This window comes from Cynoglossus semilaevis, chromosome 16 (assembly GCF_000523025.1).
Source record: "Cynoglossus semilaevis isolate Cse_v1.0 chromosome 16, Cse_v1.0, whole genome shotgun sequence".
In the NCBI taxonomy this organism is placed as follows: Eukaryota; Metazoa; Chordata; class Actinopteri; order Pleuronectiformes; family Cynoglossidae; genus Cynoglossus; species Cynoglossus semilaevis.
The window spans coordinates 13,031,009-13,047,317 of NC_024322.1; the positions used below are offsets into that span (position 1 = coordinate 13,031,009).

General features: G+C 41.6%; 1 protein-coding gene across 1 annotated transcript in view; it reads right to left on the reverse strand.

Annotated features, from left to right (window-relative positions):
* Positions 1-126: 126 nt before the first annotated feature.
* The window catches only part of LOC112488285 (receptor tyrosine-protein kinase erbB-4-like), a 114,729-nt gene continuing 98,546 nt past the window's right edge, over positions 127-16,309 (reverse strand). Inside the window, exons 2-3 of the mRNA XM_025063720.1 lie at positions 255-406; positions 127-171 (exon numbers count right to left, since the gene is read on the reverse strand). Of these exons, the coding sequence (XP_024919488.1) occupies positions 127-171; positions 255-406 (197 nt within the window). The remainder of the gene's footprint in view (positions 172-254; positions 407-16,309) is intronic.

The window sequence follows — 16,309 nt, forward strand, 5'->3', positions numbered from 1 at the left end:
GGCTGCCGACACCTACAGTACGAATAGACATGTGTCGATTAAGGTCTTTTTTTTTGCATCCTTTCCATCGTAATAAAAATATCTCATGATCTGCCACCATTGCAGAAGTTTGAGACAAAGTTCAGATCAGGTGGACACATGGTTCTTAAACAGACCAGCAAACATCTTTTGCTGGTCAGTGAATTCAAATTCATGAGGTGAGTTACTTTATTAACTTTTTTATAAGTAACTTTATTTATATAGCAAATTCTTACCCTGAGAAAAGTCAGGTCCCTGCTACGGTCGATGCTCGTGATCTCAAGGTTGCCCATAACGACTTCACAGTTCTCGTAGTATTTCCTCAGGGTGCGGTACTGCTGTTCCAGGTCCGACAGCGTGCTCAGCCTGTTCTCTGTACCAGCGCATACTAGGGGGAAAAAAAACCACAGTGAGACAGACAGTTTTAACAAGGTGAGAGTGAAACAGTTAGACTTTAATAAGGCTCTTCATCTTCGTCTTACTGCGGGAGAAAAAAAAGATGACCATTCATGAGGATTTAAGGATTGAGGGATTAAACACAAAAGTGATACAAAAACTTAGAGTTGTACTTCAGACAAGGTTCAGACATCAGACGACCACCGAGGTCACATAAGGCAAGAGCTCCACCTGACTCGTCTGGATTCAAACACCTTGAAATTAAAATCAGCCCTCTGGACGTCTTTAGCGACCTGTCGGGCTGCTACCGTCAGAAATGTTTAAAACGCCTACATCAGCAACAATCACATGACTCGACCCTGATGATGAGCAGGTCCAAGAGGCCATACAGCTGTAGCTACATGATGTAGTATACAACATGGCAGTTCTTAAGGCACCAGAGGCTGTAAAGCAGGAGTCACTAACTATATCTGTCGGAGGGGAGAAAATATTTCTAAACAGGCATCTTAGGGAGGCGGACACACCCCTGCCCAGAGCCACATTGTTGTTTAACATTATTATTCGATGACTTATTCTGAAATCCAGTCATGGCCCAGACTGCACAATTCAGCGGGCCGGATTTGGTCCATGGGCCACCAGTTGATTATCATTGCCGTACAGAGACATGGACTGTGTTCAAACACCTCAGTGTCTTGGTAGATACTGTATGTGGTGCGTCAAAGTACTCCAATGTGACCTGGACTTCACTTGTACGACTATCGGTGATTAGCTAGACTCCACATAGCATAACGTCCTGCTCAGGAATGATAAATGACAGACTTGGGTGTTTTCAATAACAGTTAGCGTGGGCTTGAGGGAAGCAGGATGGAGAGTAGAGGGGCTCATAAAGTGAGGATAGGTGTAATAAACTGTTATTGCACCCTTGAGGCAGGGTGCTGAGATCAGAGCGCCAGGGCCACTGTGGCAAGGATGTCGAGTGAAACTTACTTTTTTTCTCTCTCTTTTCTTTTTGAACCCATTCAGTTCATGGATTCACAGTAATGGTGGAGAGCGGACGCTGGCATGCCTGTTGCCGCTGCTCTCCGGCCGTTTGAGCTCATTCCCCTCCTTCTTAGTGTTTTCTCGGCTTTCACACCATCACTACCGACTTGCTTTCATGGAATTGTGCTACACCTAATCGGTTCCATTGTCCTAATATATCCTGCTGTAACTCCAGCACTTTTGTTTGCAAGTGCTCGGGCTAACGCCGGTAGCTGAGGCTAGCGCTGCTAGCGAGGGCCAACGCCGGTAGCTGAGGCTAGCGATGCTAGTGAGGGCTATTTTTATTATTTGATGTAAAGTGTCCTTGAGTGTCCTGAAAGGCGCTTTTTAAATAAAATGTATTATTATTATTATTATTATGGAGCTCGCCGACTTTTAAACACTGCCCAGTCCTGTGTGGCGTCTGCATGGACCTCCCTGTGTGAGACGTCTGATTAAACGCTGAATTCCTATAGCTCTGCAGGAAGCTAAGTCTGTAGCGAGTGCCAAGTGAACCACAACGGAACCATCTGTGCCGTGCGGAGTGAATGTAGAGGAACGTGTTGGAAGATTTGTCGCCGTGTGATTCTACTGTGGAATTGTTTGTAAGTGTGTCCGTGAGTGGGCCGGTTGTAAATAGAGCTCAGGATATATATCCACCCTCTGAGCGCATGATCACATCCATTACTCTCCCTGTGCAATATATCACTGTAAAGACTGTGTAAAACACACTGTCTGTTCCTGGATCCTCGAGACATGAGACACAGTTAGACACAGTGTCTTCAAAGCCTGGCAGAAAAGTTCCATTTTCATGTTGTACAAAAATTTCTGAAGGAGAATCCATTGTAATGTGCTGACGTACAGTTTGTTATTCATTAACACCAGCAGTGGACGATATTGCATATGTGTCAAAAGTGTGGGCACTCCTGATGTAGTACATAGTAGTAAGTACATATAAAGTATATTCAGTAAGCATGGTGGCCAAGTCTGCTTATTATAAGCGATTCTGAGTTTGTTTGTTTTTCTGTAAATAAACTCATATATATTAATATGCAGTTGTTTTGTTTTGTTTTTTTATCACAAACACCGACCCAGTAATAAACTGTAGCCTCACTGCATTCAGGCTGAGGGACGGGTCACTTCCTTTTTGTGTTAATTTGCAAATGGTTGCTTGTTTCTATAGGTAGATCTGTCAAAATTGATAATAAATGACTATTATATTTACTCAGTATATACTGTAGTTGTGTTGTGTTTCCAGATCTAAGCAGAGTTGATAAATTAGGTGCAATGAATCACTATATATCCGGACTTTTCTATGTATGTAATTAATGAAAAGATTATGAGCCACTGCTGAAAATGTACATTTGTCTCAATTCACGTTTCCCCACAATGAGATTCCTATCGAAAATTACTTTAACAACGGAAAAATAATATTAGCCATGTGGCAAATCAATATAATTACTCAACAATAAGAAAGTTTGTTGAGGACACCATGCAATTTAAGCAGTTTTTAATTCAAAAACCATGACCGGATCACATACACAGTGTAATCCTGTGGTTTCTCGGCCATTCCAATCTGAGAGGAACTCCATCAATAATGCCGCGTGTGATTATTGAATGCCTATAAAGCAGGCACGACTTGGAGGTTTATAGGTTTCTGCCACGGACGCCACCGAAAGGTCAACCTAATAGCCAGTAACTGACTGAATCAAATAAAGTTGCAAATGTCACTTCCATAAGTAAACACTGTCGATATCTGAGCTCGACCAACGTGGCTTGAATAAACAGGTGGGGCCTTGTAGATGTTAGCATAGTCAAACTGCCTCACATGCATTCCTAATGTTCCACCAGCAACACTGGACAGAGCCAGAGCTGTCCCTTGTCCCCCTCATGTCCCCCAGATGAGCCTGGGCTGCAGAATGTGAGTTATAATCCACCGTCTCTGATTGTCATCACAGACCAGATTATAGTCCATCTGCCTAACGGCTTCATAAACATCGGAAACAATAACCGCATGAGCGTCCGTGACCGTGGCTCGGTCCAGTAACCTCCCGCTTCCCTCTGAGTTCTGGTTGACCGACCACACCGCTGGGCCTCACCCATATGGTCCGCCTCACATTAGCATTCACGTCCTTGCTGCTGCACAGCCCCGCTACCTTGTGGGAGTTTGCTACAGAGCATCGCCTGCAGCTGCCACTTTACCGCGGCAGCAGATTAAATGCCATGTCATTTGTATATAACACATCACTAACTGTTGGACCAACGTGTACTGTATGATCTGTGTCTTTTTATCTTTGGTCTCACGGCCTTTATCACACTTTTACATCTGGCACAAATAAATCAAATTGACTTAACTTCAAACAGCCAATACAATTCAATGTAAACACATTTATTAAAGTACCTGCAGTGGGTTCAGGTATTAAAGATGGACAGATTTTATTTACTGTCGTTAGTGTAAAATCTGGTGATTTGGGAGTTGACCAATCGGGCCTTGAAAGACTGAAATTATGAATGTGGCTGTTTAGAATGTCTAGTATTGGATCTGAAATGATAATATCTGTTACAGGATATATATGGGAAAAAATGCTAATAATTCTCACACCTCCTGATACAAAACTAATCCTTTATAACCTTTTTATATATCATTCCTTACTATTTTTAGCACTGTCGTTCTCACTTTGTTCTTCCTCCTATTATTTTTATAAATCACATTTTACATAAAACAATGTGCGGGACATAATGTAAATTGCAGAGCCCCGAGGCTAGCGCACTGACAAATGGTGTCATTTTCATTCAAGAATGAATGAAATGGAAAAATGAAACAGGACGGGCTCATTGATGCTAAAAAATATTACACGTGGGATTAGGACCATTAACGTCTCCTTCCACCTGTCTCCTGTCTCCTCTCAGTCTTGACCCCAATTTTTACATTTTCCCTCATTTGAATTTTTTCATTCATGGATTTGTGCACAGCCTCCACTGTGACACAGGTCCGTTCCCTCTTCAGTTAAAATCTCTTTCACTTCAGTTGGTTAGTTGATATTTATGGGCAAATTACTTCTAAAAACTAAGTTTGTCATCCATTAGCTGGACTGTTCAGTTATTTTCACTGTTACCGGGAATCAAAAATTAGCCGTGTACTAATCATGGTTATTGTGATTAATTATGATCTAAATTAATAAAGACTAATTGTGATTATATATCACAACAGCATTCATTAAGCATTTAATAATAAGAGTAAGTAGATGTACGTGTTTCACACTAACACATTTGGAAAAAAATGTTCAGAATCTGCATCTTGATGGTGGCTTGCTTCAAGAGTTGCTTCCAGAACTTTCTGTCAAGTTCTTGTCCTCAACAATATTAATGGAACTACTATCCTTTGCAAGTTCGTCAACCATAGAGGATGGACAAGCCAGGCGTCTGACCTGAAGTTGAAGCCTCTCCAAATGCACAATGAGTGTTGAAATGTTATTTAAATTTCAAAGTTCTACAGTTAAACAAATACTTTTTTTTCTTTTTTAGTAATTGGATAAACACATTATGTCTCTCTGCCCATGCAGTAAAATTTTAATTTAATTATTTCTAACTACTTAATGAACATGACTGAGATGCTATTTTGCCAGTTCTACTGTAGATCCTCTAAAGGTTGCTGTAAGGGTCAGGTCCTAGTTTCACGCCGTTTCCTCAGACACACACTCCGAGACACATTCGCAGTTGGAGCTCCGTCCTCTGCCGGCCACTCTACAGCTCCACTGGAGCAGATGTGTTAAGCAAAGTGCTAAAAGGCTCCTCAAGGGCATTTGTTGAGGAGTGGGAGAGTGTTACTCACAAACTTCCCCTACCAGGCTTTTACCAGCCTGTCGCAGAATATGAATCACTGACCTTCCACATGCAAACCTGCTTCTCTTTACCTCTGGGCCTCCGTCACTCTGTTTTCATCTTTTTTTTTTATTTCCTCCCATTGCAGTGCCCCCCCCCCCTCTTTTCTGTCCCTCCCCCAATCTATCATTGTCAGTAAAGGTCTTGATGTTGGCCTGCTCTGCTCTTCATTTTCAAGTTGGAAAAATTTTCTTTTAGATAATTCCTCTTTTTTTTTTTACACTGCATCTGGGCCGACATTCTATCAATTAAGCCGGCGGCCCAGTCGGAGCCTCGCCTCATATCCTTCATGCCTTCCGCTCATACCGCTCTCCAGCCCTCATGTGTGGTCCCATTCATGAATCTTAATCTCATAGCCAAACAGTTGCCATCAATTATCCTGGCTGCTACTGCTAACTCTTCCCCCGCCTCCCATTTTTTCCCATTAAAAAATGCCTTTTTCCTCAACGCCGTGATGGAATTGCTTCGCTCGCCTGCCTGCTGAGAAATGACTTCTCAGCAGCCTCGTGGTCCCTTTGCTTTTCACAAGTGGAAGGAAGTAATGCATTCTTCTGTTTACTCTATGCTGTTAGTCCATAAGTATAATAATCCACACGTGTGTGTAAATTCCTTGCAAGGATTAGGAGCCGTCAGCACAGCCAGGCAGCGTAAGACAACGTAAGGCCCAGGGACTGAAATCGGTGCTCAGAAGTCTTGCTTTTCTTTTTTCAATGTTGTGGTATTTAATTGCATTTTTTTTATCATTTATGTAAATGACATTTGCTGCTACTCTTGAAATTAGTCCAGTTTTTTTCATTTTTCTTGCCCAAAAATACAATAACTGTGTGTGAATGACATCATGTATGTGTAGTATCTGCTGCTGTGGCTCCGTTTAAAAACTTGACACTTGTAATCATAAGTTCTTTCATAAAACACACCATGTCACAGGACGGCTGATGGACGATGATTACGTTTACTTTCTGCAGTCATTTGTTTGCTTTTGAGGCCGATTCGTCGAACGCTGATGGACGATGATTACGTTTACTTTCCCCAATCATTTGTTTGCTTTTGAGGCCGAACATTCGTCGAACAAGTAAAAATGTGTGACGTTGTTTGTCTTACAAATCGCATAAAGCAAAAAGAACAATGTGCATCAGCAAATTCAAACTGAGAACCACAAACGACCAGTCAGGGGTTTACACCCAGAAGTGGGACAAAATAAAAAAACACCAGCACAATGTTGCCAAGTGTGCCACACACACTGGGGTGAGCACTGAATAGAAAGTAAAGTACTGGAACATCACTACAACACGCAAAAGTACTTCAACATACAGTACGACCTCTGCAGGTTTTCTCTTAAGCATCACAGGCCGGGCAACAAGGAACAGGAAGCAGGAAGTTACGTTACCATAGAAAAAGTCCTGCCCTTCCTGGGATTAAAAATAGATGACTTCAGGAAATTCAAGATTTTTGAATTTTTAATGAGGAATAAAACATGTTTTTATAGGTTGCCATTTTAAAATATGCACATTTAGGGTTCAATGATTTAAATTTATGAAATCAAAAAGCTTAAAACCCCAACACAAACAAGACTATCGAGCCTCATTATTTCAGGAATTTCAAGACTTCCTGGAAGGAACTTTCAGTTCATAGCAATAGTCAAATAAAAAGCATCTGTTTTTATGTACTGTCCAATATGTTCTACATTCTCCTGCTGCTGAGAGCTCACAGTTCAGACTGAGGGAAAACCAGAGGGTGAGTGACGGGTGATTGACAGACACGGGTCACCGATCAGGTCCGGATTAAAAACCCTCCTGGTACACGTCTGTGGCCATTTACAACCATTCAAGTTCTCGGCTCCTTTATTACAGCGTGAACTCTGAGTGGTGACGCTCGTTCGCCTCTTGTCCTTGTCACCTTGCGTTGCCTTTAATTTGCAGCAGGGCCGGCCTTTTCATCACGTCCCAGATCGATTATCATTTGTTTTAAAGCTTAGTGGATGAATGTAAATAGCCGGGTGCTGACGCTTTAAAAAAAGATATAGGCTAACACCACGGGCGGCCATGCAATCAACCGGGAGCCTATGGTGAATTCAGGTTTGTCTGTAATCTATGTTCTTATTAGAGCAGAGAGGAAATACATCTTGTAATAAGATATCAGACTTGGTCGTAAATTACGACGTGGCACGGAGCTCCAGTGGAGAAACGAACTGGAGTGTGAAGTCACCGCGGGTCTTTATTTCTGCAGCGTAACCATTTCACGTGTGTAGACACCAGAGAGAAAAGGGACGCAGGTGGAGGGGGAGGGGAAAGATACTGGTACCTGTCAGTCAGTCAGTCATTATTATTGTATCTCATCAATTAAACTCTCATTCTTTCTATTTTAATCCCCCTTTCTGACGAGGTAGTCAGTAAATGTATGTAGACCTACAGTGTATTGACAGCCGTGCAGTCAGGATGGTTCCTGTTCCAGCTGGAGTACACGAGGCTTCTACATGTGCAGTACTACATTATGTTGAAAACTACTCTGACCCAGTTTTAGTTGGAAACTCCAGCACTGAGTTGTGGTCCGGACAGGAAAAATAACTTCTGTAAATAATGAAGCTGACACATCAGATTCTTGAACCATCACTCATCCAGGTCTTTAGGTTCTGCAGCTCTAATACTAAATTGCACAAAAGCAAAAAAATCCAATCTATAGCAGTTCTTTGTTATCATGAGATGGAAAGATTATGTGTGACTAGACTTGGTAAGTTAAATAACATCCACACACTGTCTGCAAAGACCAGACCACAATTGTACTATACAGAAAACATCACTTTGACCTGGGTTTGGAACTGTGACCTCCTTGATGTAAAGCAACAGTACAAACCACTAATCCACCATGTAGCCCGTGATGAGATATTTAAAATTTTGACTTCCTGATGCAGTCATTTACACTTTACATTGCTTAAAAGCTACATCAAAGGTTCTAAGGCCCTGGGTCTCTCCCCTAATGGCCTGTTTTAATGTCCACATTATTATTATTATTATTATTATTTTTTCTAACCAAAAGAGTGAGTTGAGTGAAAGAATCAGTCATAATAATTTTGCAGAATTTTACTACGACGGCCAACCCCGAGGAACGGTCAAGAAACAGTTATTGTCTTATTTCTTAACTGTTAACTTATAACATGCATCAATACTTTTCTACTATAAATATTAATTAGATTAAATACAAGTCTGCATCATTAATACCTCCCAAAAAATGATCCAATTTTGTTTAGTTTCAACACAACATATACGATTTTATACTTGGCCTCTTTTGATGGCATATTTTGGTCATTATATCTACACAGCACCATGTAATTAGATTACACAGCAGAGTGGAGGGGGTGAACATGATAAATAGAAGCTTGTAAAACAACAAGCTCCTCCTGCATAAACGTCATCGTCCAGTGAGCCGGAACAGACAGCCCTCTTCATCTGCTTTTGTACAAGTTTAAGCTTCTTTGTATGTGGGGAAATGCATCTTTGTTAGGGAGCGTAAATGTGGGCAGCTCCTCAGTTATTCATTAATTGTGCTCTGGTGGCCCATTGTGTAATTGTTTCTTCCACCTCGTTGTAAGTGGCCGACCAGAGGAGCTCAGTATTAAACTTCAACGGCCACAGCCGGGGGATTAGGTGTGCTTTCCCTTGGCAATGCTTTTTTGGCAGCCGCACTCATCTTCAGCAACTTACAAGGCTTATTGAACATTAGCATGCAATTATCTTTGATGGTCTAACGTCCACACAGCAGCATCCAGTGATGGCCTGCTTGGGCTTTTCTGGGGTGATGATTTGAATATTAAGGTGAGGGTAATGCAGAGAAAATAAAAATGTCATCTCACTCAAATGGACTCTCAATAAAGCTGATAGCGCCTTAAAACATGTTTAAAATGCTGATTGATTTTGAAATGCTCAGCACCATTTATCATGCACGCCTCTGGGTTCCACAGATTGTTTTGCATCACACTTGTCAATATGCTCAGAGTACAGGCCCATCACGGGTAAGAAGTTATTGCCAGCAGTGCAGCGTCCATTTTAATCAACCCCTTTCATCTCATGTGCCGTCACCATGTATTACCACCACAGCAGAAGAAGACTAATTAGATCGGCCATGATCTTTAATGAAGGGCTGGAGTTTTATATTGACAAAATGATTATTAACAATACAATAAATATTGTGTAAAATACAGTTTAAAAAGTACGTTATTAAACCCAACACATATCTGCAGTGCAGTTCATGGAATTACTCTTTGCCAGCAAAATTTTCAATGGTGTTTTAGATAGAAATCTCTCAACAAGGCTAAAGAATTAATCACGATTAATTGTTGAATAAATCAATAAAACTTGCGACCAGGAGGGACAGAAAAAGAGATGAGAAGGACAGTGAAGGCAGAGCAGCCAGGAGACAAAGTTAGAGATAGTTTGGACATTTGGACACTTCCTGAAGAGACATACTGGAGAAAAGAGGAAGAAGAAGAAGACCTCAGAGATGATTTTATGGACTTGCTGAAAGAGGATGTGGTGATGGTTGATGACACTGGTGTAAAAGTAGATGAGGTAAGGGATAGGGTGAGACGGAGAGAAATGATTGGCTGTGGCAACCACAGAAAGGGAGATGGAGAGTGAAGAAGAGTAATAGAAGCAGAGGAAGATGGTAATGAAAAAGAAAAGTAGAAGTCCACAAGAAAAAAAGAACTTTAAAGTTCCTCGACTTTGACAGTTCTACATCTCAATCATTTTGTAGTTTGCAGTCACCTCTCTGTATGTCTTTAAATACACAGATCACCCACAGACAACAAGTCCCACAGTGCGCCATCTAGTGTGTACTGAACGCGATGTCATTGAACCGACCTCCTCCAGCATCTGTTTGCCCTGCAGTGTGTGGAACAGTGAGTTCAACACAGACTTGTTTTGGCAACTATTTTATCAATCTTGTTGATTACCTTAAAGCCTCCAGACTCTACAAATTAGAGATAATTCCACTCCCCTTTGGACCATTTACTTCTCCCGCTCCTCCTCTTTGTTTCCCATCACCGTTTACCCGTGATTGCCTTTTCCTCACTTTCTTCCACGCAAAGTCGGCCTCAGCAGGAGCGAGTGCAGGAGGAGATCAATTCCCTCCCTCATCAGCATTCAATAGGTTAGTCAATGGCCAGGAATGGAGAGGAGACGACTCTATTGATGATTGACGAGCTGTTGTCACACCTGATTTTCCCTTTACATCTCGCTCACCTGGGGCCTTGTGATAACATTGGTATTGATTCAAACAAGCCAGTGCTGGTTGACTCGATAATGGCAGAGGTGTAGCCGGAATCAAATGCAATTACATTTATGTGCTGTTTTCACTGTCACAGCAGTCATGCTGGGAGCACGGGGCGTTCGAATGCCTTGAACCGAGTGGAGTGTGAGCTTCAGTGACTACTGAGATCGACGTTCAAGCGTTTTGTACTTTTTAAGAGGAAATCGTCTGGAAAAGACCACGTAACTCCTCAGATCCTGCGTAACTACCTGTTTATTTTGAAACTCCCTGGTCAGTTGACTGATGCCCTGGTGTCGTCACTGAAGGCCTTGACCTTTAGACACAGTTAGGCCACACATTTTTACTGGCATGTTTAGAGTTGCTGCGTCTTCTGTGTTTGTATTTTTGGAATAGACCTGGGCGCAAGTAAAAAGTTTGAAAAGAGGGGTTTTCAAGCTTGGGGTTATGACTCGACACTGGGTCGCCTAGAACTCAAATGGGGTCGCCTGAAATATGACGAAAAGCACAACATGGTCTACTTCAGTATCTGTGCATGACTCAGGCTGTTTCACATAAATGATTAGATTAACAAATGCTTTTTTTCCCTGATTGCCAAGGGGAAAAATGTATGGTTGGGAACAAAGTTTAAATCAATATGAAATATGAAATGCAATACCAGACTCCAAGCATGTGATCCACAAATGTACCACAGCTAAATCGGCCGAGTTTAAAATCCATTCACAACGAAAATAATTGTTTTATTTGTAACAAATATAACTGACTTCTGAATAAACCTCAACAAAATGTGACTGGAGCCAGACAAAGACACGAGTGCCGATGAGAGACGCAGACTCTGTCGAGTAAAAATATACGCGACGTTTCCTGACATATATTTTGACTCTAATGAACAGCGAGAATGAAGCTCAAAAAGCCTGTTTCCGTCACTGTCCGTCTGCAGAGCCGGGCTAATGAAGTGCCTGGCAGGTAGCACCTGGTTAGTGGGGGAGAGGGATGCGTGAAAACAGTGGAAGGCTGTTGTCTTAGGAGCATGTTTGTCAAACACATGTACACCAGACACACAGCATGACAGACGTCTCCTCTTTAGAATAATACAAGTAACAATGTGAAATCTCCAAACGAGAACCCTCAGGTGTCGTCTTTACCAGAATCAATTACTGTAGGTCTCTGACTTATGTTGTCAAATGGACTGTCTTCCTTTGAATTAGCAGCAGAGCTCTCTCTCAACTGTTACAGATATTTAGGATCCCCAGAGATTAAAGTCCTAATGACTTGGCTGATCCCTCGACTTTTCATTATGTACAAATTAGGTGCTTTCATTATTGTCATAATGCCGAAGCATCAACGTTATACTTTCCTCAATATTTAGGAGGTCATTTCCCATAAGTGACTTCACGGTGTCTAAGTATAGCTTTAGATAATTACCTTGTGGCGATGACACATTATCCATACACCTCAGAACGCCATGCAGTACCAGAGCAACACACCCAGCTGTCTGCAACTGTAAATGTAAACACCGACTTGTAAAATGCAGCTCTTTTTAACGATTGTTTGGACTGGATTAGGAACAACCTGGAAAAAAAAGGGGGATCAGGTGAGGCAGAAATCTCCCCCGGCTGGAACAACTAATTAAATAAGATTGATGAGGAAAAAGTCGTGAGAAGAAGTAAAGCCAAGCGACTGGGAAGAATCAGCCAACTCATCCCAGGCAAGCTGTCAGAGGCTTTGCATGTAGTGTAGCTAATTCTATCACAACATTTCCTGAAATGAAAATGTGTGTGTGTGGGTGGGTGTGGGTGTGTGTGTGTGTGGTTGCATCCCATAGACCTTTCGTAGCCTCATTGTTTGAGCGATATACTCCCGTCAGAATTAAGGAAAAGGAAAGTGAACTATTTGTCATTGTGACACAGCACACTCCAAATGTGACCTCTGCTTTTAACCCATCACCAAAGTGAACAGCGGCAGCTTTAAGAGCCCACGTTGCCATGACCAGAGGACCTCAGTGGCAACTTGGCAGTTAGGCACTCAAACCTGAAACCTTCCAGACCCAAGTCTGCTTCCTTAACCACTAAGCCACCACTTTCCCTATTAATAATGAACTACCAGGTCTACTTCTCTCCAGGTGTCTCCAAACACATGCTTCTTCTCTAGGTTTTATCATCTAAAAAATACACTCATTTGCCTTAAAATACTTAGCTATGTCCATTTCTGTGTGTGTGTGGGTGTGTGTGAATAAGTGTGGGGTTCTAACAGGTAGAGGAAGGGCTGTTATTTCCTCTTTTTCACAGTTTTTGTAAAAAAAAACAACAGCACCAAAAAATGAACATGCAGTTTTTGTCAAAATGGCACAGATGGAATTGTTGCAACAAAAACACAGAGTTATGGAAAAGATAACCTTGAAAAATCAGAAGTCTCTATCTATTCCAAAAGAGTGTGGCAATAAATTCTACGTTGTCTTTAAAATCAAGCACCAAAAGATCAGGTGGCTTTTGTGTGTGTGTGTGTTATTTTTAGAAAATTCAAATGTGCACAAAAACACTTGGCAACTATGCAAACCAGGCTGGGAATTTTGAGCAGGCGATGACAGGAGATTGTCATGTAAATCTTACATGCGTGAAGTGAAGCAGAGAGTGAAAGGGCCTTCAAAATAAAAGTAGTGGTGCGTAACGGTGGGTGTGGTTTTTGATTATGTGCCTGTTAAGAGCACAGTTGTCATGTTGCTTTCCAATTTAGATCGCATCTCCTCTGGGGGAAACACTTGCTCGTGTGTCTGCTGCACACACTTTAGGCCTGGCAAACTCAATCTCATCAAATGGATGGGCACTGAGGACAGAGTGAGAAACAGATGTTTAAAACAAGTGGAGAAATGCTTCAATGGCGTGTTCATTCTCTCCTCCCTCCCTGTCTTTCGCGTTTGCTGATGCATACTTTGGTGCGTCTTCTCTAGCGGTTTGCCTCTCGAGTCTGTGACTCATGAAAAATTTAATGAAACCCACTGGTTATGTACGATTGGTTTACTTCTTCCTCCCACTCCGGCTCTGCTTTAGGTGACGCTGAAGCCTTTATTTTTGTGCCAGTGTTCAGGTGTATACCCACAATAAGGACTGACCTTTCTGCCCGTATGCTGTCAGAATTGATAATCAAGGAATTAAGTGAATTACAGGCTGGCAAGGGCATCTGGAAAGGGTGAGGGATGGATATGTGAGAAGGACTGTAATGAAGTCAATGGCGCGAGAGTAATGCCCCATCACCCGGTACCGACAGCACACCCCCCCGCCGCCCTCCCCCCACACCCATCCTGCTGCTATACCTCTGGGCATCAGGGCAGAAGATATTAAAAAATGGTGGCACATTCTTTCAAGGACGATTAGATTTCGCTCCAGCTTTTGTTCTTCTTATTTACAGATTTCCACCGACTCCTGTGAGACGGCTCGGGCGCAATGTTTTGCAAGTTAACGTTCAAATCTCGTCATTGTTTACTATTTGATGGCTGGCATTTCCCCCTGATTTTAACACAACACGAAACAAAACAAAAAAGGCTCTCCTACCTTTTCATGCCTCCCTTCAACTGGCATTAAAGCCTGCGAGGTGGCAGCTGTCTGTGACAACTGTACACCACTCCATGATGACACTTAATGAAAAGACAGAAAAGAAAGACGGCCCCGGAAATGGGAGCAGAGCCCTCACTGCCTACAGTGACACTTCGGCTTCTCCTCGAGCGCAACGTATCAAATCAATGATACGAAGACATGGAACAACATCAACATCAGTGACCAGACACTTCTTAGAATCTACTGTTAGCATAAATCTGGTGAGTATGACTCCAGTGTGATTGCAGGACTTAAAGAATAAAAAATACACAGCTGGAACAGGCGATTTATATGTTGTCATTTACACACACTGTGGGGAGAAAAACCTGAATCTTTAAACACCATCTTATGGCCCAGAATTCATTTTTCTGGAATTCCGACTTCAACAGGTGACAAGATGAAGGATGTAATCACCACAATGATTGTTAAGGACTGTCAGTGTTTAATACTGTTGGGGATATTTCATCTTGTTCTGAAAGTTACAACTTCTGAAGGGTTCTATAAAATCAAGCAACTCTGTGAAGCAAATTGGAAAGCCGTGGATGAGGCTGAGAATCAATCATGGGTTTAAGTTTCACATATTTCAACTGAATTTTTCCTGTTCATTATTTGGGGTTTAAGTTTCACATATTTCAACTGAATGTTTCCAGTTCATTATTTGACTTATTATTTGGAGTGTGAATCAAAATAAATTAAATTAGTTAAAAATGCTAAGATTGTCTTTAGGAGTGACAAGGATGGACAGGATCAGGAATGAGGTCATTAGAGGGACAACACAGACAGGAAGGTTTGGAGAAAAAGCTAGAGAAGCCAGATTGAGATGGTTTGGACATGTGCAGAGGAGGGACAGTGGATACATTGGTAGAAGAATGTTGGAGATGGAGCTACCAGGTAGGAGACAAAGAGGAGATATATGGATGCAGTGAGTTGGAGGCAGAGTAGAAGATGCAGAGAACAGGGAGAGATGGAAATCAATGATTCGCTGTGGCGACCCCTGAAAAAGGGACAAAGCCGAAAGAAAAAGGAGTGTGAATCAAATGCATTTAACTGCTGTTATTTGTCCTTCTGTTCCAGTAACATATATTGACATATTTATGTTATATTTGAGAATGTGGAATTACCACAATTAATCATGATTAATCAACAGTTAACCAGTGATTTATCTGATTAGCCATGACATGATGTATTACTGTATTTGGGTATTTAAATGACTAATTAACATGCCTAAAAACAGATTTTCTTTCCGAGGTCACACAGGTTTTGTAGGTTTTGTCTGTATAGATTTCAGCGTCAGCTGATGATGTAGACTGGCAGAAATATTATTGCTGCTCATGTTGACCTGAGTCAGACTGTTAAGCAACAGACCAGACAACCTTGTCAAGTTCACCTTAATTAAAATGGTAATGAAAGAGAGTGTGTCCTTTCATTTTGGTCCAAATCTCAAAGCTCCAATGTCATATTTTGGAGGCATTATTTCATAATCACTTCAAAGCCTGCTTTGGGTCTTCCAACTATAAATAAAACCCTCCTGGAGCCACAGAAGGAAACAGAGTGAGTGGTTTAAAGGGGCAGAGAGGAGGCGGCCTGTTATGACACCTTCTGCCCTGGAAATAATCATGATGCCATTAAAAGCTTTCTCTGGAATAATTAAAAAATCATTTGGATCTAAAAACAAAAAAAATATTGTGAGAAACCAAAGTGTTAGCAAATATTAGACACTGGCCTTGTCTCTTCTGAATGAGATTGGTCCATAACTTTAGCGTTTCTTTTTTTGTCTTTTGTCTGGCAGCAGTGCTTGATCTCATGTACCACAGCTCAGTTCACTAATGGGATTTAAAACTCACCACGGGGAGTTGTATTTTCTTTTCTGAAACAGGCCACACTTAATAGAAGAAACTAGGAAACAGGCTGTTCCAGGACTGCAGGGATGCTTGCATGGTGTAAGGGTATATACGCTATATATATATATATATATTACACAAAACCACACTACGCTTCCATTCTGACTCGTCTCTTTAGAGAACTTGTGTAACAGCTATGAGTAAAGGGCAAATCCACCAATGTATCCCCATTTGGTTTCAGTCTTTCTCTGAAGCCTCGTCTCCTTTATCTGTGTGACTGATGTATTTTTAAGCAAACTT